General features: G+C 38.6%; 1 protein-coding gene across 7 annotated transcripts in view; it reads left to right on the plus strand.

Moving 5' to 3' along the window:
* BCLAF3 (BCLAF1 and THRAP3 family member 3) overlaps nt 1–23,333 on the plus strand; it is a 66,193-nt gene that overhangs the window by 8,178 nt on the left and 34,682 nt on the right. For 4 of the 7 annotated variants that reach the window (XM_060002798.1, XM_060002801.1, XM_060002795.1 and 1 more), the window contains 4 exons: nt 5,783–5,891; nt 9,862–9,936; nt 14,315–14,884; nt 15,255–15,908. In XM_060002798.1, the coding sequence (XP_059858781.1) occupies nt 9,896–9,936; nt 14,315–14,884; nt 15,255–15,908 (1,265 nt within the window). In that variant the 5' untranslated portion in view covers nt 5,783–5,891; nt 9,862–9,895. The remainder of the gene's footprint in view (nt 1–5,782; nt 5,892–9,861; nt 9,937–14,314; nt 14,885–15,254; nt 15,909–23,333) is intronic. The other 3 variants (XM_060002799.1, XM_060002800.1, XM_060002796.1) reach the window with 2 other exon arrangements.

Raw genomic sequence — 23,333 nt, forward strand, 5'->3', positions numbered from 1 at the left:
AAAAAAAAAAAAAAAGAAAGAAAAAAAAATGTAAAAACCATCTTAGCTCAGACTCTAGGATTTAAATTAACTCTCCTGTCTTATGCATTAAGCCCCTGAGCTACTACTGTTCATTACTAGCTGATGCACCCAAAAAAGCAAATGCAAATAAAGTTAACTTTAAAACAAAAGCTTTATTGAGATATATTTTACAGGTTTAAAATGTACAATTCAGTGATTTTTGGTACGTTTGCAGAGTTGTGCAACCATCTCCATAATATCTGCTCTAATCTTACAGCACTTACATCACCCCAAAGGTAACGTTTTTACAGCTTTGAGGTGTAATGTATATGCAAAAAAATGCACCCATTTTTGAGTGAATAGTTTGAATTTTTTTTTCTTGTTAGTCATCCATTTTATGCACATCAGTGTATACATGTCAATCCCAATCTCCCAATTCATCCCACCACAACCCCCACCCTCTACCGCTTTCCACTCTTGGTGTCCATTCGTTTTTTTCTCTACTTCGGTGTCTCAATTTCTGCTCTGCAAACCGGTTCATCTATACCATTTTCTAGATTCCACATATATGTGTTAATATACGATATTTGTTTTTCTCTTTCTGACTTCACTCTGTATGACAGTCTCTAGATGGATCCACATCTCTACAAATGAACCAATTTCGTTCCTTTTTATGGCTGAGTAATAGTCCATTGTATATATGTACCACAACTTCTTTATCCATTCGTCTGTGGATGGGCATTTAGGTTGTTTCCATGACCTGGCTATTATAAATACTGCTGCAATGAACATTGGGGTGCATGTGTCTTTTTGAATTATGGTTTTCTCTGGGTATATGCCCAGTAGTGGGATTGCTGGGTCATATAGTAATTCTGTTTCTACTTCTTTAAGGAACCTCCGTACTGTTCTCCATAGTGGCTGTATCAATTTACATTCCCACCAACAGTGCAAGAGGGTTCCCTTTTCTCCACACCCTCTCCAGCATTTGTTGTTTGTAGATTTTCTGATGATGCCCATTCTAACTGGTGTGAGGTGATACCTCATTGTAGTTTTGATTTGCATTTCTCTAGTAATTAGTGATGTTGAGCAGCTTTTCATGTGCTTCTTGGCCATCTGTATGTCTTCTTTGGAGAAATGTCTATTTAGGTCTCTGTCCATTTTTGGATTGGGTTGTTTGTTTTTTTAATATTGAGCTGTGTGAGCTGTTTATATATTTTGGAGATTAATCCTTTGTCCGTTGATTCATTTGCAAGGAGACAACCCATTCTGAGGGTTGTCTATTCGTCTTGTTTATGGTTTCCTTTGCTGTGCAAAAGCTTTGAAGTTTCATTAGGTCCCATTTGTTTATTTTTGTTTTTATTTCCATTACTCTAGGAGGTGTATCAAAACAGATCTTGCTGTGATTTATGTCAAAGAGCGTTCTTCCTATGTTTTCCTCTAAGAGTTTTATAGTGTGAGGTCTTACATTTAGGTCTCTAATCCATTTTGAGTTTATTTTTGTGTATGGTGTTAGGGAGTGTTCTAATTTCATTCTTTTACATGTAGCTGTCCAGTTTTCCCAGCACCACTTATTGAAGAGACTGTCTTTTCTCCATTGTATATCCTTGCCTCCTTTGTCATAGATTAGTTGACCACAGGTGTGTGTGTTTATCTCTGGGCTTTCTGTCCTGTTCCTTTGATCTCTGTTTCTGTGCCAGTACCATATTGTGTTGATTACTGTAGCTTTGTAGTATAGTCTGAAGTCAGGGAGTCTGATTCCTCCAGCTCCGTTTTTTTCCCTCAAGACTGCTTTGGCTATTCGGGATCTTTTGTGTCTCCACACAAATTTTAAGATTTTTTGTTCTAGTTCTTTAAAAAAATGCCACTGGTAATTTGATAGGGATTGCATTGAATCTGTAAATGGCTTTGGGTAGTATAGTCATTTTCACAATATTGATTCTTCCAATCCAAGAACATGGTATATCTCTCCATCTGTTGGTATCATCTTTAATTTTTTTCATCAGTGTCTTATAGTTTTCTGCCTACAGGTCTTTTGTCTCCCTAGGTAGGTTTTTTTCCTAGGTATTTTATTCTTTTTGTTGCAGCGGTAAATGGGAGTGTTTCCTTAATTTCTCTTTCAGATTTTTCATCATTAGTGTATAGGAATGCAAGAGATTGCTGTGCATTAATTGTGTATCCTGCTACTGTACCAAATTCATTGATTAGCTCTAGTAGTTTTCTGGTAGCATCTTTAGGATTCTCTATGTATAGTAACATGTCATCTGCAAACAGTGACAGTTTTACTTCTTCTTTTCCAATTTGTATTCCTTTTATTTCTCTTTCTTCTCTGATTGACATGGCTAGGACTTCCAAAACTATGTTGAATAATAGTGGTGAGAGTGGACATCCTTGTCTTGTTCCTGATCTTCGTGGAAATGCTTTCAGTTTTTCACCATTGAGAATTATGTTTGCTGTGGGTTTGGCGTATGTGGCCTTTATTATGTTGAAGTAGGTTCCCTCTATGCCCACTTTCTGGAGAGTTTTTATCATAAATGGTGTTGAATTTTGTCAAAAGCTTTTTCTGCATCTATTGAGATGATCATATGGTTTTTCTCCTTCAATTTGTTAATATGGTGTATCACATTGATTTGCGTATATTGAAGAATCCTTGCATCCCTGGGATAAATCCCACTTGATCATGGTGTATGATCCTTTTAATGTGTTGTTGGATCCTGTTTGCTAGTATTTTGTTGAGGATTTTCGCATCTATATTCATCAGTGATATTGGTGTGTAATTTTCTTTTTTTGTCGTATCTTTGTCTGGTTTTGGTATCAGGGTGATGGTGGCCTCATAGAATGAGTTTGGGAGTGTTCCTTCCTCTGAAATTTTTTGGAAGAGTTTGAGAAGGATGGGTGTTAGCTCTTCTCTAAATGTTTGATAGAATTCACCTGTGAAGCCATCTGGTCCTGGATTTTTGTTTGTTGGAAGATTTTTAATCACAGTTTCAATTTCATTACTTGTGATTGGTCTGTTCATATTTTCTCTTTCTTCCTGGTTCAGTCTTGGAAGGTTATACCTTTCTAAGAATTTGTCCATTTCTTCCAGGTTGTCCATTCTATTGGCATAGAGTTGCTTGTAGTAGTCTCTTAGGATGCTTTGTATTTCTGCGGCGTCTGCTGCAACTTCTCCATTTTTGTTTCTAATTTTATTGATTTGAGTCCTCTCCCTCTTTTTCTTGATGAGTCTGGCTAATGGTTTATCAATTTTGTTTATCTTTTCAAAGAACCAGCTTTTAGTTTTATTTATCTTTGCTATTGTTTTCTTTGTTTCTATTTCATTTTTTTCTGCTCTGATCGTTATGATTTCTTTCCTTCTGCTAACTTTGGGTTTTGTTTGTTCTTCTTTCTCTAGTTCCTTTAGGTGTAAGTTTAGATTGTTTATTTGAGATTTTTCTTGTTTCTTAAGGTAGGCTTGTATAGCTATAAACTTCCCTCTTAGAACTGCTTTTGCTGCCTCCCATAGGTTTTGGATCGTCGTGTTTTCATTGTCTTTTGTTTCTAGGTATTTTTTGATTTCCTCTTTGATTTCTTCAGTGATCTCTTGGTTATTTAGTAATAAGTAGCCTCCATGTGTTTAGCCTCCATGTGTTTTGTGTTTTTTACGTTTTTTTCCCTGAAGTTGTTTTCTAATCTCATAGTGCTGAGGTCAGAAAAGATGCTTGATATGATTTCAATTTTCTTAAATTTACTGAGGCTTGATTTGTGACCCAAGATGTGATCTATTCTGGAGAATGTTCTGTGCGCACTTGAGAAGAAAGTGTAATTTGCTGTTTTTGGTTGGAATGTCCTATAAATATCAATTAAATCTATCTGGTCTATTGTGTCATTTAAAGCTTGTGTTTCCTTATTGATTTTCTGTTTGGATGATCTGTCCATTGGTGTAAGTGAGGTGTTAAAGTCCCCCACTATTATAGTGTTACTTTCAATGTCCTCTGTTACAATTCTTAGCAGTTGCCTTATGTATTGAGGCGCTCCTATGTTGGGTGCATATATATTTATAATTGTTATATCTTCTTGGATTGATCCCTTCATCATTACGTAGTGTCCTTCTTTGTCTCTTGTAACATTCTTTATTTTAAAGTCTATTTCATCTGATAGGAGTACTGCTACTCTAGCTTTCTTCTGATTTCCATTTGCATGGAATATCTTTTTCCATCCCCTCACTTTCAGTCTGTATGTGTCCCTAGGTCTGAAGTGGGTCTCTTGTAGACAGCATATATATGGGTCTTGTTTTTGCATCCATTCCGCAAGCCTGTGTCTTTTGGTTGGAGCATTTAATCCATTCACGTTTAAGGTAGTTATCAATATGTATGTTCCTATGACCATTTTCTTAATTGTTTTGGGTTTGTTTTTGTAAGTGTTTTTCTTTTCTTGTGTTTCCTTAGAGAAGTTCCTTTAGCATTTGTTGTAGAACTGGTTTGGTGGTGCTGAATTCTCTTAGGTTTTGCTTGTCTGTAAAGCTTTTGATTTCTCCATCGAATCTGAATGAGTTCCTTGCCAGGTAGAGTAATCTTGGTTGTAGGTTCTTCCCTTTCATCACTTTAAGTATATCATGCCACTCCCTTCTGGCTTGTAGAGTTTCTGCTGAGAAATCAGCTGTTAACCTTATGGGAGTTCCCTTGTATGTTATTTGTCGTTTTTCCCTTGCTGCTTTCAATAATTTTTCTTTGTCTTTGATTTTTGTCAGTTTGATTACTATGTGTCTTGGCGTGTTTCTCCTTGGGTTTATACTGTATGGGACTCTCTGCGCTTCCTGGACTTGGGTGGCTATTTCCTTTCCCATGTTAGGGATTTTTCCGACTGTAATCTCTTCAGATATTTTCTTGGGTCCTTTCTCTCTCTCTTCTCCTTCTGGGACCCCTAAAATGTGAATGTTGTTGTGTTTAATGTTGTCCCATAGGTGTCTTAGGCTGTCTTCATTTCTTTTCGTTCTTTTTTCTTTATTCTGTTCTGCAGCAGTGAATTCCACCATTCTGTCTTCCAGGTCACTTATCCATTCTTCTGCCTCAGTTATTCTGCTATTGCTTCCTTCTAGTGTAGTTTTCATTTCAGTTATTGTATTGTTCATCTCTGTTTGTTCTTTAATTCTTCTAGGTCTTTGTTAAACATTTCTTGCATCTTCTCGATCTTTGCCTCCATTCCTTTTCCGAGGTCCTGGATCATCTTCACTATCATTATTCTGAATTCTTTTTCTGGAAGGTTGCCTATATCCACTTCGTTTAGTTGTTTTTCTGGGGTTTTATCTTGTTCCTTCATCTGGTACATAGCCCTCTGCCTTTTCATCTCGTCTACCTTTCTGTGAATGTGTTTTTTTTTTTTTTTCCTTTGCGGTACGCGGGCCTCTCACCGCTGTGGCCTCTCCTGTTGCAGAGCACAGGCTCCGGATGCGCCGGCCCAGCAGCCATGGCTCCCAGGCCCAGCCGTTCCGCGGCATGTCAGATCTTCCCAGACCAGGGCACGAACCCGTGTCCCCTGCATCAGCAGGCGGACTCTCAACCACTGCGCCACCAGGGAAGCCCCGAATGTGGTTTTTGTTCTACAGGCTGCAGGATTGTAATTCTTCTCGCTTCTGCTGTCTTCCCTCTGTTTGATGAGGCTATCTACTAGTTTGAATTTTAATAAAGATAATTTTAATATTAGCAGAGGAAAATATTCTAAGTAATACTTTTTTTCTCACATAACCAGTAAATCTCACTTGTAAACATTTTCTCCCAAGTGACCTACACCTTTCTCTTTAAATCAGTAGTTTTATAGTCCTGGGGCCAGCAGAATCCGCATCACCTGGGAACTTGCTAGAAGTGGGGCCACCCCAGAAGAGAACCCAGCATTGTGTGTTGTAACCAGCCTTTCAGGTAATTCTGCCGTGCACTAAAGTTGGAGAACCACCACTCTAAGGTCTATCCCTGAGTGGAACTGCTGGGTCATAGGATATGAGCGTGTTCAAGTTTAACGGGTACTGCCAACCCCTTCCAAAGTGGTTATACATGTGTATACTCACCTGCTTAGCAGTATACGAGAGTCCCCATCTTGTTCCCATCTTTCCACAGCCTCACCAATACTCTGGAATATGCAACTTCAGGGCTTTTTGGTTTGTTTGTTTTTTGTCATTCTGACAGGTGTGGCATGGTTATGATCTGAATTGGTATTTCCTCAATTACTACTGAGGTTGAACGTCTCAGATGTCCATAGGTCATTTGAGTTTTCTGTTCTGTAATGTGCTGTTTGGTGTCTTTTGCCTGTTGAAATAAATACAATTATGTAAACAAATAATCACAATGTATTGAAATAATTGCAGAATAAACTCAGAATTCCCAAGAAGAAAGAAACTCAGGGGGAAAGAAAGAAAGTTAAAGAAAGAATTTCAGGGGAGATTATGGTCAAACAGTCCTGAAAGCATAGGGATTTGTCAGGCAGAGTGAGGGAAAGCCATCTATGTGATATGAACAGAACAGCCTGATCAGGGAAAAGCAAGTAGTTTGCTGTGGTGGACGAATAGGATATATGGAGGAAAAGACATATGTAAGGCTAGGAGAAAGGTAGGGAGTGACTAGACGCATGTATTTTAAATTTGTTTAATCTTTTACTGATTGTTGGGCATTTGGGTTATAACTAGTTTGGATGGATTGTTTGGATGGATTTTTTTCTTTCCTATTATAAATGAAGCTTATATAAACATCTTAGTATATATAGCTGCTTTTTTCTTTTAAATTATTACCTTAGAATAATACATTTAAACTGAAATTATTAGTTTAAAGGAAAGTAGGCATGATTAGTTTCATAATTTCTTACATATTTCAAGGTTACCTATCATTAGGGAAATGCAAATCAAAACTGTGGTGAGGAACCACTTCACGCCCACTAGGATAGCTATAATTGAAGAGACAGACAATAACAAATGTTATTGGGGATGTGGAAAAATTGGAACCTTCATACATTGCTTATGGGAATGTAAGATGATGTAGCTGCTTTGGAAAAGTTTGGCAGTCTCCCAAGAAGTTAAACGTAGAGTTATTGTATGACCCAGCATTTCTACTCCTAGGTTTATACCCAAGAGGGACGAAAAACTGTGTCTACACAAAAACTTGTACACAAATGTTCATAGCAGCATTATTCATAATAACCAAAATAATAGAAACAACCCAAATGTCCATTGAGAGATCAATGAATCTCAAAATGTGGTGTACCCATACAATGGAGTATTATTCAGCCGTAAAAAGGATGAACTAGTGATACATGGTAAAACCCTTGAAAACATTATGCTAAGGGAAAGAAGCCAGTCACAAAGGATCACATATTTGTATGATTCCGTTTATATGAAAGGTACAGAGTAGGTAAATACATAGGAACCGAAAGTAGATTAGTGGTTCTCAGAGGCTAATCTAAGGAGGAGAGGAATGGGGAGTGACTGCTAATGGGGTTTCTTTTAGTGGGGATGAAAATATTCCAAAATTAGATTGTGGTGATGGTTATGCATCCCTGTGAATATACTAAAAACATTGAACTGTACACTTAAATAGGTGAGTTGTACGGTAATGTGAATTATATTTCAGTAAGTGTTCTTCAAAAAATAAAATGGATAAAAAAATTACCCTCTGGGAAAGATATACTTTTTCATCATCACCAACAGTATTTGGTGTCTCTCGCACAACCTTTGGGTTTATTATATTTGTTCAATTTAATAGGTATATGCCCAAAGCTTCTTTAATTAAATTATAAGTTCCCTCAGTAGAATGTAAGCTCCAGGAGGGCAGGAATTTTTGCCTGTTTCTCTTCACTGCTGTCTCCCCAGAACAGTGCCAGGCAAATAATAGGTACTGAGTAGCATTTGTTAAATGAATACTTTTTTTTTTAACATTTTTATTGGAGTATAATTGCTTTACAATGGTGTGTTAGTTTCTGCTTTATAATGAAGTGAATCAGTTATACATATACATATATCCCCATATCTCTTCCCTCTTGCGTCTCCCTCCCTCCCACCCTCCCTATCCCACCCTTCTAGCTGGTCACAAAGCACCAAGCTGATCTCCCTGTGCTATGCAGATGCTTCCCACTAGCTATCTATTTTACATTTGGTAGTGCATATATGTCCATGTGTCCTCCCCGTGTCCTCAAGTCCATTTTCTAGTAGGTCTGTGTCTTTATTCCTGTCTTGCCCCTAGGTTCTTCATTACCTCTTTTTTTTTTTTTTTTTAGATTTCATATATATGTGTTAGCATACGGTATTTGTTTTTCTCTTTCTGACTTACTTCACTCTGTAGGACAGACTCTAGGTCCATCCACCTCACTACAAATAACTCAATTTCGTTCCTTTTTATTGCTGAGTAATATTCCATTGTATATATGTGCCACATCTTCTTTATCCATTCATCTGTCGATGGACACTTAGGTTGCTTCCATGTCCTGGCTATTGTAAATAGAGCTGCAATGAACATTTTTTTATTTTTAGTTACTAAGAAAACACTTTCCCCTTTACTGTCTTAATTTCATAGTACATCTGAACTAATTGTTCTTCCTAGCCTCACATTCTTTTTGGAAAGAAGCAGTGTGTAACTAAATGAATTGAATTGAATGTACTTCTGGTGAGTGATCTAGTTCAAGTCCTTTGATCTTATATGCTATTACTTCCTTCTGAAATTTATTATAATAGTAGTTTTCAAATGTTTGACTATGAGGACTCCCTTTTCAAACCAATGCCCACATAGTTATAGTTGTACTTTTTGTATCAGTCAGTGGAAAAACTACGTAGTGACAAGAAGCCATTTATATTTTAACAGTGGCCATAGTATCTTCAGAAATTTGCAAAATAGAGGTTCTAATATATGAGACATATACTTATTCATTCTATAGTCTGTGTATGGTGGCTGTATGTATTATTCATGGGCCCATGGCAGTAATTTTGAAAGCCATCAGGGGTTTGGAGACAGTAAGTTGGGCACTATGTAATTATAGTATCAAAACCGAGGAAGACTACTGAAATGTAAATAATAGTATGAAAGTTTATACCCAAATCATATTTTTTTAATTCAGCTCCTAAACCTATCAGTTTCTTTTAAAGACTGAAAAATATTTTAAAAATCAAGTTTATATGTCTTTTAAAATTTACTTATTTGACATTATTTGTTTTAGCAAAAAATCAGAAGCAAACTAAATGTCTAATCATGCTTAATTAAGTTTTGGTATGTTTATCTGATAGAAGTTAGGTGGCAATTGAGTATGATTATTAGGCATTGTAATTCTTATTATCTGACAGTTTTAAAAGTAGGATATATCATCAAGTATTCCTAAAGATGTTGACTGTGATTATATGAACGTAACTCCGATTATATGTACATAACCAACAGCGGAAGTTGGGAAGGGGTAGTAGTGGTTGTGCTCAGATAGAGGAATTCTGGGGAAGTTTTTCCTCTTTTTGAAACACTTATTTATCAGTTGCTGTGTGCCAGGCAATATTCTAAGCTCTTTTCATGCCTTAACTCAGGGATCATGAAACTACAACGCATTTGGAGCCCTTTGGGGCCTGTTTTTTGTGGCCCAAATGGTTTTTATATTTTTTAAGCATTTTTTTAAAAAGAAGAAGATAATGTGATAGAGACCTTATATGGCCTGCAAAACCAAAAATAGTTACTCTCTGGCCCTTTACAGAAGAAGCTTGCTGACCCTTGATCTAATTCATTTTATCCTTACAAGATTCCAGTAAGGTGGGTCCTATGAGGAAACTGAGGCACAGAGGGCTTAAATTACTTTTTGTCAGTGGCGTTCACTGTTTTTAGAGCGGGTTGCAGGCCATTTCTACAAACTTGCTAATATTGTGTTTCTTTGCAGTGTAAAAAGTGGATAGTGGCTCACATGTCAAAGGATGGCACGGTCACGCTCTAGATCCCCCAGGTGGAGGCACAGGTGAGCAGTCCTTAGTTTAGCAGCGTAAGCATGGGTTTGGGATGTGCTTCGACTTTCAAATTCACCAGTATTGTTAAGAACCTATTTTAATAAGCTCGTGGACTTGGTTATTCACAGTAGCTGCTTCATAGTGATCGACCTTATATTTCTAGATTCTAGGACCTGACAGCTTTCTTTAATTATGGCTGGCAGCTAGAATTAATCCATAATAAAAGAAATGCAATGGCCACAGAAAGGAAGACTGAGAAACACCTTTGAGAGTGTTATATATTTTGCATCAGTAAGTGGTTTAGAACTCTTCAGTGTATATTCAGTTTAATTATTTTCATAATCAATATGTTTGAAGAAACTGGGAGTTTCCTATGTCTTCTTCTTCATGGCAGAGTAATAGAATTTTGAACAACTCAATTATAAATCAACTCTCCTCTTTGCTTGTTGGTAGTATCAATAGTATATATAATTAGATTGGGACAATTTAACCAGTTTTTACTGTATACCTGCTATAGGCAGGTTCTGGGGCTACAAAGGCAAATTTGTGTACAGAGCCTCAGCAAGCACGCAGCCTGACTGGGCAGATTGACACCATAGGCAACTATGATACTGTAGGAAAAGTGTTGTGCTACTACTGACTGGGACAAGGTATTCTGGATCCACAGGGAGGGAATAGTTCTGCTTTTGTGGAGGGGAAGGAGGGATACCAAGAAAGTCTTCAAAGAAGAGATGAGATTTAAGGATGGGTAGAATTTTTTTTTCTTTTTTTTGGCCTCATCGTGTAGCTTGTGCACTCTTAGTTCCCCGACCAGGAACTGAACCTGGGCCCTTGGCAGTGAGAGTGCGGAGTCCTAACCACTGGACTGCCAGGGAATTCTCAATGATGGGTAGAATTTTTAAATGCAGAAAGAGAGAAGAAAAGTATTCCAGTTAAGGGGATGACAAGAGCAAAGGTGCAGAGCTGTGAAAGTGACTAGTACATTTTAGAACTTTAAAGAGGACCACAATTACATACGCAAAAGACAGATCAAGATTTTTCATGTTAATACGGCTTGGTCATGATGCTTGTTCATTATGATTCTCCAATGACTAATCAATCATTTCTTCAACAGTTTTCATTTTGTAGTTCACAAGACCAAATTGTAATGGGGAGGAACTTCAGAAAGAAAAGGGAATGCAAAGAAGCAAATGGCTTGAACATGGAGGGCCTCACAGAGGTCATTTTGTTTCACCCTTTTGTGGTAGGCTCTGGTGAAGGGGCGCAAAAGACCCTGCCAAGCTTAGTGCCTGATTTCTGGATGCCTTCTCAGGACTCTTTGTCACCAACTGTAAAGGGTCTGATATCTTACCCGACTTGCAAGCTAGCACATTAGTGTGTCACAAGGCACTTTTGGATCAGAGACAAAGGCCTTTATTACTCATATGCAGCAGGCGACTTGAGCTTCATGTTCCTGTGCTCCCCTTACCTCTAGTCCCCTGAGGGTGGGCGATGCTGACATAGCTGAGGAACCCGAGCCCCATTAGGGACAGCAAGCAACCCTGCCCAGCCTTTGCCTTGGAGGAGACATTATCTTGTTATCCTGGACAGCAAGCACATTGGCCCTCTGCCCCTTAGGGAAGCCCTATCCCCATCTTCCCAGGCAGTTTGCCTTGGAACAAAAGCTCAGGAGGCATGCAGAGCACAAGACATCCAAGGAGAATTGTCTCCCAACAGACTCTTTGGGTCTCTTTTGTCCCTTTAGGAGAACTAAAAATAATAGCCACCATTCCAGCAATCTCCTTCAGAAGAAAGGGGCTCTGTACAATAGAACCCTGAGATGAAATATAATATCAAAGCAGTATTCCATGTGAGATAAGGATTAAAGTAAGAGATTGAGTTTTTCATCAGTCTGGAAGACCTCAGCCTCTGGCTGCCAGCTTTTCTCCTTAGCAGTGGAAGAGATGAAGTCTTCCAGGAAGTCCTCGGAGGCTCCAGTTGCTTCTTCCTGTGAAGAGGTGCAGCCAGCTGGATGACGGAGTTTCTACTTCAGCTAAATAATGCACTTGCCAGTACCTCTAGCTTGGTGACTCTAAAGGGAGATATTGGCAAGTCCAGTGTATAAATCCCAGTATGTACGTGAGGAAGATAAATCAGCCTCGTTTCTCGTAGGAAGGACCCAGACATGTCACCAAAAGGAAAGGCTTTTGCTCCTGGTTACTCCAACTCCGTGGCAGCTGCTGCAGAGGGGGCGATAACAAAAGCTGCAAGGGTAGCTGCCTCATTGGTTAGAAGACATTAAACCCTCAGGGAGGAAATTGGAAGATTGGACAGGTCAGATGGGAGGAAAGGTCCCCAGGTGCCAATTTGAACTTTGTTGTGTTCCAGATAGTGTCACTCCTCTCTCTTAACCTGAAGTCTGGGTAACTCAGGCTGTTTCCCCAGATACTCCTAGGAGCCTTCCTCCTCAGTTGGAATGAAAGGCTCCATGTTGGCAATGCTGAGGTATTGGAGAAGGTAGTTACAGAAAGGATGTGCTGTCCCTGGAGAGCATTATAGCTGCATTAAAGCACACATTCACCAAAGTTACAATCTCTGGTTCAACAGCACACCTTTCATTTTATATGTAAGGGGACAGGTCTGGGAAAGAAAACTTATTTATGTTAGTAGTATTTACGGAGGGACTAAGCATGAGGTCCATGTCTTTTTTTTTTTTTTTTTTACATCTTTATTGGAGTATAATTGCTTTACAATGGTGTGTTAGTTTCTGCTTTACAACAAAGTGAATCAGTCATACATATACATATGTTCCCATATCTCCTCCCTCTTGCATCTCCCTCCCTCCCACCCTCCCTATCCCACCCCTCCAGGTCACAAAGCACCGAGCTGATCTCCCTGTGCTATGTGGCTGCTTCCCACTAGCTATTTACCTTACGTTTGGTAGTGTATATATGTCCATGCCTCTTTCTCGCTTTGTCACAGCTTACCCTTCCCCCTCCCCATATCCTCAAGTCCATTCTCTAGTAGGTCTGTGTCTTTATTCCTGTCTTACCCCTAGGTTCTTCATGACATTTTTTTCTTAAATTCCATATATATGTGTTAGCATACGGTATTTGTGTTTCTCTTTCTGACTTACTTCACTCTGTATGACAGACTCTAGGTCTATCCACCTCATTACAAATAGCTCAATTTCGTTTCTTTTTATGGCTGAGTAATATTCCATTGTACACATGTGCCACATCTTCTTTATCCATTCATCTGATGATGGGCACTTAGGTTGTTTCCATGTCCTGGCTATTGTAAATAGAGCTGCAGTGAACATTTTGGTACATGAGTCTTTTTGAATTTTGGTTTTCTCAGGGTATATGCCCAGTAGTGGGATTGCTGGGTCATATGGTAGTTCTATTTGTAGTTTTTTAAGGAACCTCCATACTGTTCTCCATAGTGGCTGAACCAATTCACATTCCCACCAGCAGTGCAAGAGTGTTCCCTTTTCTCCACACCCTCTCCAGCATTTATTGTTTCCAGATTTTTTGATGATGGCCATTCTGACTGGTGTGAGATGATATCTCATTGTAGTTTTGATTTGCATTTCTCTAATGATTAGTGATGTTGAGCATTCTTTCATGTGTTTGCTGGCAGTCTGTATATCTTCTTTGGAGAAATGTGTATTTAGGTCTTCTGCCCATTTTTGGATTGGGTTGTTTGTTTTTTTGTTATTGAGCTGCATGAGCTGCTTATAAATTTTGGAGATTAATCCTTTGTCAGTTGCTTCATTGGCAAAGGCCCTCTTCCTCCCACCCTCTCCACTTACTGTTCAAGGATGTAGTTTTTGCTTCTTGATATAAACTTAGTAGAGAGAGTAGACAATCAATTGGGGAAACTGTGGGGTCAGTTTTGGGTCTGAGTTTGGATTTATTGTGCATCATAAACTCTTGGAATCTAATTTAATTTCAGAGGTTATGTTCAGTTTTCCAGAGACTCCTACATATTTACTTGTGTGAATCTAGCCCTCCTTCTGCTTATTTCTTACTTGACCATTGAACCTGATGTAAGCTTTTGTTGACTGGCCCTTTTGCCAGAACTTTGCTGTCAGCAATCTTCCAAAATAGATCCTGCTGCATACCTAAGCTGGTCCTCCTCCAACAGGATGGGTGTGCTCAGCTCATTTTGATATGCACATGGGGTACATTAGTTAAGATGAAAAGAGTATGCTTGTTGAATCGGGCGGAAGCATAATCAGACTCCCAAGTGAACAATTTAGAATGCAAATATCACAAATTGATGAATTTAATTTGAGTGGAAGAAGCAGGGAAAAGCAAATGTTTTATTTGGGTAAGTCATGTTAAGACAAACTTAGTCAATTATTGTCTTTGAATGGACTAAACTTTTCTGTATTTGTTTACATAGGTCTTTATCACCAGTACCTAGAAATTCTGAACACTACAAGCAAAGACCTGAGCATTATGGCTATGAATATAGGAAGGATCCAAAAAGACCTGTCACTTGGAGAATGGACAATGAGAAACATGGACAGAGTAAACCAAGGATTCCTTCTCGTGAAACTCTACATTACCGATCTTATGAACATAGATCATCTTCCCCAAACATAAGAAGAAACTCTTTAGAAAATTTTTATACTTATAAGCCTCCCCAAGTATATTTACCAGGAAGAGGGGATGATAGTAACAGAAGATCTCAGTATATGCCCAAATACTCAGAAAGTGTACTCTACAAGGAGCACCAGAGGAATTGTTATCCCCAGAAAGTGCAAGGAAGGTATTTTCCTGATGACCACAGAGTTAGAGGAAGTGGAAAAGGAGGGAAACCACCTCTGAGGTCAATAGCAGATTCTTTTAGATTCGAAGGACAGTGGCATGAAGATGAATTGAGGCACCAGAGGATACAAGACGAAAAATATTCTCAGTCACTTAGAAGAGGCTCTGAAGATTTTGAGAAAAGGAGCTGTTTTCAGACGAGGTATAGGATAACATTAAACCTGGGTAATTTGGTATAAAGACTCAAGTAAAAAAAGTCTCTTTACTTTGTGGTTGAAGATAACCACCTTGAAAAGCTTTTGTCTAAAAAGATTAAAAGCATTGTAATGTAGTTTTGGTCCACTGGTAGTAGTGAAGTGTTTATTTTTAGAGTGAATCATGTTGATGGCTAGAATATTAAAAAAAAATGATGCTATTTTCCTAAGTGCCTTGTGCATCTATGAGTTGGCTTCAGGGATTATAGGTTAACTTGCCACTGTGCTCTGCATTTAAAGCCATATTGCCCAACATTCCACACACATAAATTCTCACTTCTCTCTAGTGCAAGTGTAAACTGCTTTATGTCAACACAGGTATCCTGAGGATCGTGATTTCAGAAAATATGGACACACATCAAAAAGACCTCAAGACGTGGAGAGGTATGAAAACAGAGAGCCTCCCAGGAGCCCGCAGTGGAAGTCCAGGCATTTTCTCCCTTCTTACCAAGAGAAGAAAGATCAATGGAACCTTGGACCCCAAACTCTTCGATATGCTCCGAGGGAATTCCCAGAGACCAGTTCAGCAGCCAAGGTATCCTGTGACTATCGCCACAAACATCGTAAGACCTCAGATGGGGACCAGGACTTTTATGATGGAAGAACTCAGAAGTACTCTAAGGAGGAAGATAGAAAATTCGGTTCTCAAAAAGGCCCTGTAAATAGAGAGTCCGATTGCTTTAATGCTGGAAGAGGGAGAGAGACTGAAGGTGGGCAAGTCAAAGAGCCTTTTAAGCCATCTAAGAAAGACTGCACTACCTGCACTCATTCAGATAAAAGCGACGTTGGTTTGAGACCCTGTAATGACAAACGGAAGGACAAAATAAAGAAAGAAGGGGCTGGCAGAAAAGAGAGCAACTCTTCCCATAACCGACTTGATAAGAGTAAAAAACTTTCTGACTCGAAACCTTCATCTTCCGTTCTTCGGAAGAAATCACTTACAGTTAAAGTAGATGTGAAGAAAACATCCAGGTATTATCTTTGTTTTTTTCTATAACTGTTTCTGCCACCTTTATTTGAACCTTTGAAAATAGAATTAATGATGTGTTTAGAGTTCGAGCTGGGGGGCGGGGATTGCCTGGATTTTTCAAAAAAGCCCTCTAATGGGGATGAATCCCATGATTAGTAACATGGGGTGACGTCATGTCTGTTCGTTTCCACGTTTGTATCTCAAGATGCTTTTTGGGTGAAGGGCATTCTATGGAGTTGTTCCTCTTCATGAATTTACATGTTTTTATGCTGCCAGATTTTCTATATCCACGGATAGGCTGGGTGGTGCTCAAGGAGACCCGTTCCTTGCTTAGTTTCTCAGAGCCTGTTGCCTGAAATTCAGAGAATTTTTGACCTGGAAGGGACCTTAGCAGACCCTGATTTTATAGAGGAAGAGATTGAGGCAGTGAGAGATGAAGTGACTTATCTAAGTCCGTGCCTGGGGCTCAAATTCACATGTCCCCTTGTGACTCAAGGAGGTGGATGACTTAATGTGGTTCTTGCTGCCGTCTGAAAAGGAGTGGTGCTCAACCGACTAGCTTCTCCTAGGTAGAGGCAATTAGGCTAGAGTCTAGAAAGAGGCCTATTTATAAGACATTTGGTTTAGCTCTTGATTGTTTAACAAAAATGACTACTTTTGTAATAAGTGGTATTCTCCTGCAGTGGATTGCATGCTTTTTTCTATTATGAATATTACCTCTTTATGGATTCTGAGAATAATAAGGCACTGACACTTGGATGTGTCAGCTAAGTCTTTTTGTTACCTTAATACACTACCAGTATGTGAATTAAAAAGTGAAGGACCATGTTGATTTGGTGTATTTATGTTCACCATTGACTCATATCTGTATTTGAATCAAAAACTAGAGGGAACAAAATGTGATGGTGAGGGAGGTAAACCCACAGTCTTTTTTTTTAAACAGAATATATTTTGCTTCTTTCCTTAAAGTTAGATATGGCAGTCCCCCTCCCTGATATTTTTCTTACATTCATTGTACTTGCAACAAATATTTTAAAATATACATATGTATATTTATATGTACACAGAAAGAATTTATAAATATGATTATATTAAAGAAAGTCGGACAAATAGAAGGGCGGGGGAAATCACCCATAATCCTACTATCCTAGGACAATTTTATTAATATTTTAGTACAGCTCCTTTTTTTTTTTTTTGCGGTACGCGGGCCTCTCACTGTTGTGGCCTCTCCCGTTGCGGAGCACAGTCTCCGGACGCGCAGGCTCAGCGGCCATGGCTCACGGGCCCAGCTGCTCCGCGGCGTGTGGGATCTTCCCAGACTGGGGCACGTACCCGTGTCCCCTGCATCGGCAGGCGGACTCTCAACCACTGCGCCACCAGGAAAGCCCTACAGCTCCTTTTGTTGTTTTTCTATGTATACCTGGTTGTCATAATGTTGTATTAATAATTTTGTATTCTATTTCATATAATATGTCTTAAGTCATTTTGTGCTATTATATTTCCTATTAGTTCTTAGTCTTAAGAGCACAAAAGCTGCTGTAAGCATCAAGTTTAAGGATGTTACCTTAAGCTTTTTTTCTTTCCAACATTATATTATGAAAATGTTCAAACATACAGAAAAGTTGAAAGAATTGTACAGTCAATACCTATATACCCACCACCTAGAGTCTACAGTTAACATTTTACTTCTGTAATCACATATCTGTTCATCTATCATTCCATCTTATTTTTTTGCTGCATTTCAAAGTGAAATGCAGATATGAGTACATTCCCCTTTAAATATTTCAGTATTTAATATTTGTTTACAGTTTTTTTCCTTTTGAGGTAAAATTACGTACAATCAAATCACAAAAATCTTGAATTTTTAAACAAAAGTAAAAAAATTTAAAAATCTTGAATTTTTCAATATTTAATAAAGTGTTTTATACTTAAATTAGAATTAATAAATTGGCTGTAACATTTTTAAAGAATGCTAGAAGTACCAATTTTGAAGGATTTTATTTTAGTAGACCTCATTAGAGATGCTAAACACTGTTAATTTTATAATTTGATATTGAGAAATAGAAGCTTGATCTTCATCATGTGTCACCAAAATGAGCTTCCTAAAATTGAGGCTGCTGTAACTTTTGTTTTAAATTTATAAACTGGGGCTTCCCTGGTGGCACAGTGGTTGAGAGTCTGCCTGCTGATGCAGGGGACATGGGTCTGTGCCCCGGTCCGGGAAGATCCCACATGCCGCGGAGCGAGCGGCTGGGCCCATGAGCCATGGCCGCTGAGCCTGCGCGTCCGGAGCCTGTGCTCCGCAACGGGAGAGGCCACAGCAGTGAGAGGCCCGCGTACCACAAAATAAATAAATAAATAAATAAATAAATTTATAAACTGTCCTTTTATGAATTTCATGACCCATTAGTGGGGCCTGTCAGTACGTGTTTGAATTACCTGTCAAGGACCTGTAGAACGGCTTGTGTAATAAAGAGCTTCACTGTAAGTCCTTTCTATTCAAAGACTTGAAGAATAAATAATTTAATAAATATATGCACCTTTTCAGTATGGCAATGCATCATAGTCAACAAAAATCTTTCTCTCTGATTATAATCATTAATTGATGAATGAGTTGTGGAAGAATTTTGTGGGGTTGGATTTAGTTATATGTGGACTGATGAAGTGTCCATAAAACAAAGGTAGTTAATACCCTCAATAGAGCCATGTTCTCAACTGCTAACATAAATTAGGTTTTCCTCTGCTTAACAAGATTAAAATAATCATAGAGTGCAGAGAGGTTATTTGTTGGTTAAAATCTAGAGAGGTTTATGCACTTTTTTGGAAACACTAAGATGGTTCATTTTATGCATTTGTTTACTTTCTTAGCTTTGGTCAAGTATTGATATATGTTCTTCCAGTTATTAATGCAGTTGAAAACGTACGTTTATCACCTAGTGGTTTTTCTAGATTCTAATTTGTATCTAGAATAGCAGTAGGCAGACACAAAGCCGATATTCTAGTGACCTACTTTGTCAGAAACTGCGTTATCAGAGGTAGAAGTTACACAAGAGTCATAATTATATATTTTAGAATGAAATTAGGGAGTCACAATATGAAAATCTGTACTAAGGTTGTTATGAACCCCAAACACTCACTGTTGTATACATCTGGAAGTCTTGGGGCAGGTGAAGGGAGTTTTGGTTTAATGTTGGGTGGAGTAGGTGAGAGACTGAACCTTGGTCAGGCTAGGAAGGAGGTGAGAGGGAGGAGGAGAGCCTGCCAGTCTCCGGAGAAGAGTAAGCTGGGGCAGGTGGACCTGGACCGAGGCTCCTTTGACTTCTCAGGTGCTGGGACTAGGCATCTAGGATGAGAAGGTTGGCTAGTGAAGTTGATGTTAGACTGAGTGCCTCAGCCACATTTGCATTTAATCCTTTATTTCTCACTGAAGAGATATAGAGAGGGCCTCCCTACCCCCCACCCGGTCTTTCCCCATACTGAAAGGGGGATGAGGCGGGTGATGAGCCCCAGAAGACACTGGAGCCCACATGCTCTGAGGAAACAGCTGCTGCCTAGGCTGCAGAAGAGTGAAAAACCACAGCGAGCATTGAAGGAAGGTAGCCTAATCACACAAGTTTACCTTTGATGGGCATTTGGCTGGAGGCAAAATAAGCTGTGGGTGGAGATATTTTTGTGATACACATACCTGCTACCTTGCTGTTATGTATCACAAAAAAACTAAGGGTTTTTTCCCCCTAATATTTCTCATATACATTTTCGAAAATCAAAAATTGAAAGAAGTTTCCCTTTCATTCCTATGTTTCACCCTAGCTTCTCTTAGTGTCTCTTAGGGGTCCTAGTATAGGGAGATAAACATTCTGTTTGATGTTGGGATGCATAGGTTTTTGTTTTCCAGTGGGTCACTGAGCAGCTCTGTGACATTGGGCAGGTCACCTGGCAATGACTTTGGGGCCCAAATTAACCGGTAGTTCTTCCTGGCTCTGCGAGTCTGCTTCAATTGGTCATATGTTGATAACTGTTGAAGCTGGCTTGACAGGTTCATCATAGGATCCTCTGAACTTTTGTATATATTTGAGATTTTCTATTATAAAAAATGAAAAATTTTAAATTGGTCTAAACTAAGTAAAAAATTTTAAAGTAAGCTAAGAAAGTTAAAAAACAAAATTAAATTGGCCTCACAATTTTAAGTCTGTCATCTTTTTAGCTGAAACTCACCACTTCATATTGTCCAAGTCATTTTCCATTTTATCATGTATTCCTTCAGCGGGTATTTTTTGAGGACCTACCCTGTGAGACAATCTGTTAGGGTGCCCGGGGACTATGGATCCACATAGGATTAGGTTTCTTCTCCTCTGGTCTGATAGACCATGGGATGACGTTGGTAATACCACGGCACAGTGGAGTGAATGTGTGAGGTGGTGTGCGACTCCACCATCCAAAGAATTGAGATTTACAGCTGCTAGGGTTCTTCATGATGATGTTTCAGGCTCTGAAGATAAATCCAGAAGAGAGCCCTGAGATATGTCTTAAATAGCAGCACCACAAGAAAAAAATAATACCTCTTCATATAACAAAAATCAATCAGATGGATACATTTTGGGGTGTGGGTGTACACGTGTATGTATTTACTTATTTATTTACGTCACTAACAGCCATATATCCAAAACCGCTCCACGGTTATGAGGGGCTTACAGATATTCTTTAAAAAATTAAACTCCTCTAACAAGATGGTTTTGAGTGCCTATTTTTAACTTCTCAGAGGAAAAGCTTCCATCTGACTTTTCATGCTCGCTGCTCTCAAACCAGACCTGTCGAGACGACTCCCTGCCAAGGCAGAAACATGGAGGAGTGATTATGCCGCAGGTTGATGCCACTGATGTGGTTTCCTTGACTCATCAGAAAGACTTTCATTAGAAGGCCCATATCCTTTCTCTCCTCCTAATTCGCTCCAAGCTTCTCACTGTGTATCTGATAACTAGTAAGAGACATTTAGTGAAATGTCTAGAAGCTAGAATGCTAGAAGCTAGAATGGCCCTGTAACAACCTCCACTAACAAAAGAATTACAAATGCTCTCTGTTTAAAGGGGTTTAATGGTACAAAAAGCGTGTTCCATACCCAAAAAACAGCTTTAAAATTTTTTTTACAGGAGAAAAATAAGATGTTTAAATGGAACTATAAAAATGATCTATCTATAAGGGGAAACCAGTTGATAATGGTTTTTATTGCAGTCTCAGTTTCTCCCAAGACGAAACCAGCTGATAAAGGCTTCTAATTTTTCACCAGATAATTAGTAAAATTTACTTCTAATTTTTTATTACTGGCCTAACTCTCATCCCCACTCCAAGTCCAACTCTCAGTTCATAGGAGTGCTGTGGTATACTCTGAAGCTACACTTAATTCCTGAAATTTTAGTGTTTAAACTTGTTATCAGTTAAAAAATGTGCTCTAGAGACACCCCACAACAATATTTTTAATAAAAAAATATCAGTGATCATCCTTCGAGAAAATACACATGAAAATAGTATAACCTGAAATTTAGTCTTTTAAAAATAATTATACTTTTGCTATAAGGAAAAGTTTCTAGAAACTTTAGAATGCAAAATGTTCTAGGTATTTCCATTTATAAATTTAATCACCTCTTTGTTCATATTTTCCTTTTTATATTTCCCATGACATTACTGATCAACAAGTTAACAGTTTCACAAAATACCCCCAATACAATAGTTAAGCTGAAAAGATCAAATGTTCTCACTTGAGATGCATTTTAGACAGTTTTAAAAATTAAAATATAGCCAACACCTGTATTCTAATACTACATCTACTTCCGGTCTGATTAAATCTTCCAGGTTCTCTGTTCCCTCCCACCACTCCACCCCAGTTTTCCTTCTCTGTTTAAGGATATTTCCCCTGACATTCACTTGAGTGTTGTGCATAATAACTAAGAAAACATTAAAAAGCTACATTAAACCTTAATTTCCTCTTCTACACATTAAAATCCATCCACAAAACCAACTGCTTGGCAAAACAACAGTAACAAAAACCCAACCACCAAAACTAATGGATAATCCCCTGCCCTCTGGAAGCTTATAATAGATAACAAAATCTGTATGACACATGTAAAGTTTTCCTTTCTCGGTTTTCTTCCAACTAATAACTATCACAAAGCACTTTCCGAGTCATTAGTTTGCTCATGTCTTCCTAAGAACACATGTAGAATTTTTGGAGTTGAGGTAAAAGGATTAGGGAGACTGACACTCCCTTAATTCAGCATCTCATTACTTTTTTCACGAAAGTCCCCTAACTGGCCTTGTCAACCGCAACACCCTTCCAAGACACCTGATAGAAGGCAGTCCTCTGGCGGCCAGAACTGAGCCTCCCACCCTCTCCCATCAGCTAATCCTGTCACATCAGGCTGGCAGTGTGGCGTCTTACCTTCACACCTCCTGCCCTCCTACCTTTCCCCAGACTGCTCAGATCACACAGCTCAAAGTTCCTAGGTGTGTTTTCTGCCTTTGTTAACCTATAAACGTAAAACGTCTTTCATCTCATCTCCACATGTCTAAAACACACCAACCTTCAAAGCCTAGCTCACACGTCAACTCCTGAAACTTGTGTTTCGGGAAGAGCCAAAAGCTATTCAGAGTTAAATGCAGAGGAGTAAGATGGGTATAAGCTGGTTAGTGCCATTTTGGGTCCAAAATGAGGAATAAATATAAATAATGAGGCATTTTCTTCTGTGACGCATAAACTGCCTCCAGATGAAGAATATGAGTAGTTTTAAGCAGGAGTAGCATTATTGGAATAAAGTAAACTTTCCCACTAAGACATTTGGAAGGATTATGTTCATAGGAATGCTTAACCTCTGGGATGAAAAGCAAAACAACCAAGACATCCATTGTCTCGATATCATGACACCTCCCCATAGAGCTATTGCAAAGATTAAATGAGATAATGTTTGTAAGCTCTGAGCCCCTTTGTTTGGCATGAATAATTGTTAGTTATATGTCATAATCATGGCTTTATAATGGTACTTAAAGGTCAGGAAAGCTCTTAATGAAAGTTGTAAAGATTCAGAAAGCATTAAAATGGTAAGATGGTTGGGGTTACATAATAAATGGTAGTATTTCTTTAAGGATATATTTAGGGTAAACACTGTCATTGCTCCTAATGATCATAACTGTGATAACAACTAAGACTATTTTCTGAGAGTTCAGTGAGACTTTGTAAGTGATTAAATTAATCTCAACAGAATTTGATTTCAAAATACTATTCTCAGCTTCTCATTACTGACATGGAGCTTTAAGGACTTTTATGAAGTCAGAGACGTTATTATGTTTGATATCAGCTTTTAAAGTATGGTAGTATTTCAAGATAGTGTAAGCTTGCTGGCTTTACAATTTTATGGACATTTGGGAGTAGAAAATAA

Source organism: Delphinus delphis, chromosome X (genome assembly GCF_949987515.2).
Source record: "Delphinus delphis chromosome X, mDelDel1.2, whole genome shotgun sequence".
In the NCBI taxonomy this organism is placed as follows: Eukaryota; Metazoa; Chordata; class Mammalia; order Artiodactyla; family Delphinidae; genus Delphinus; species Delphinus delphis.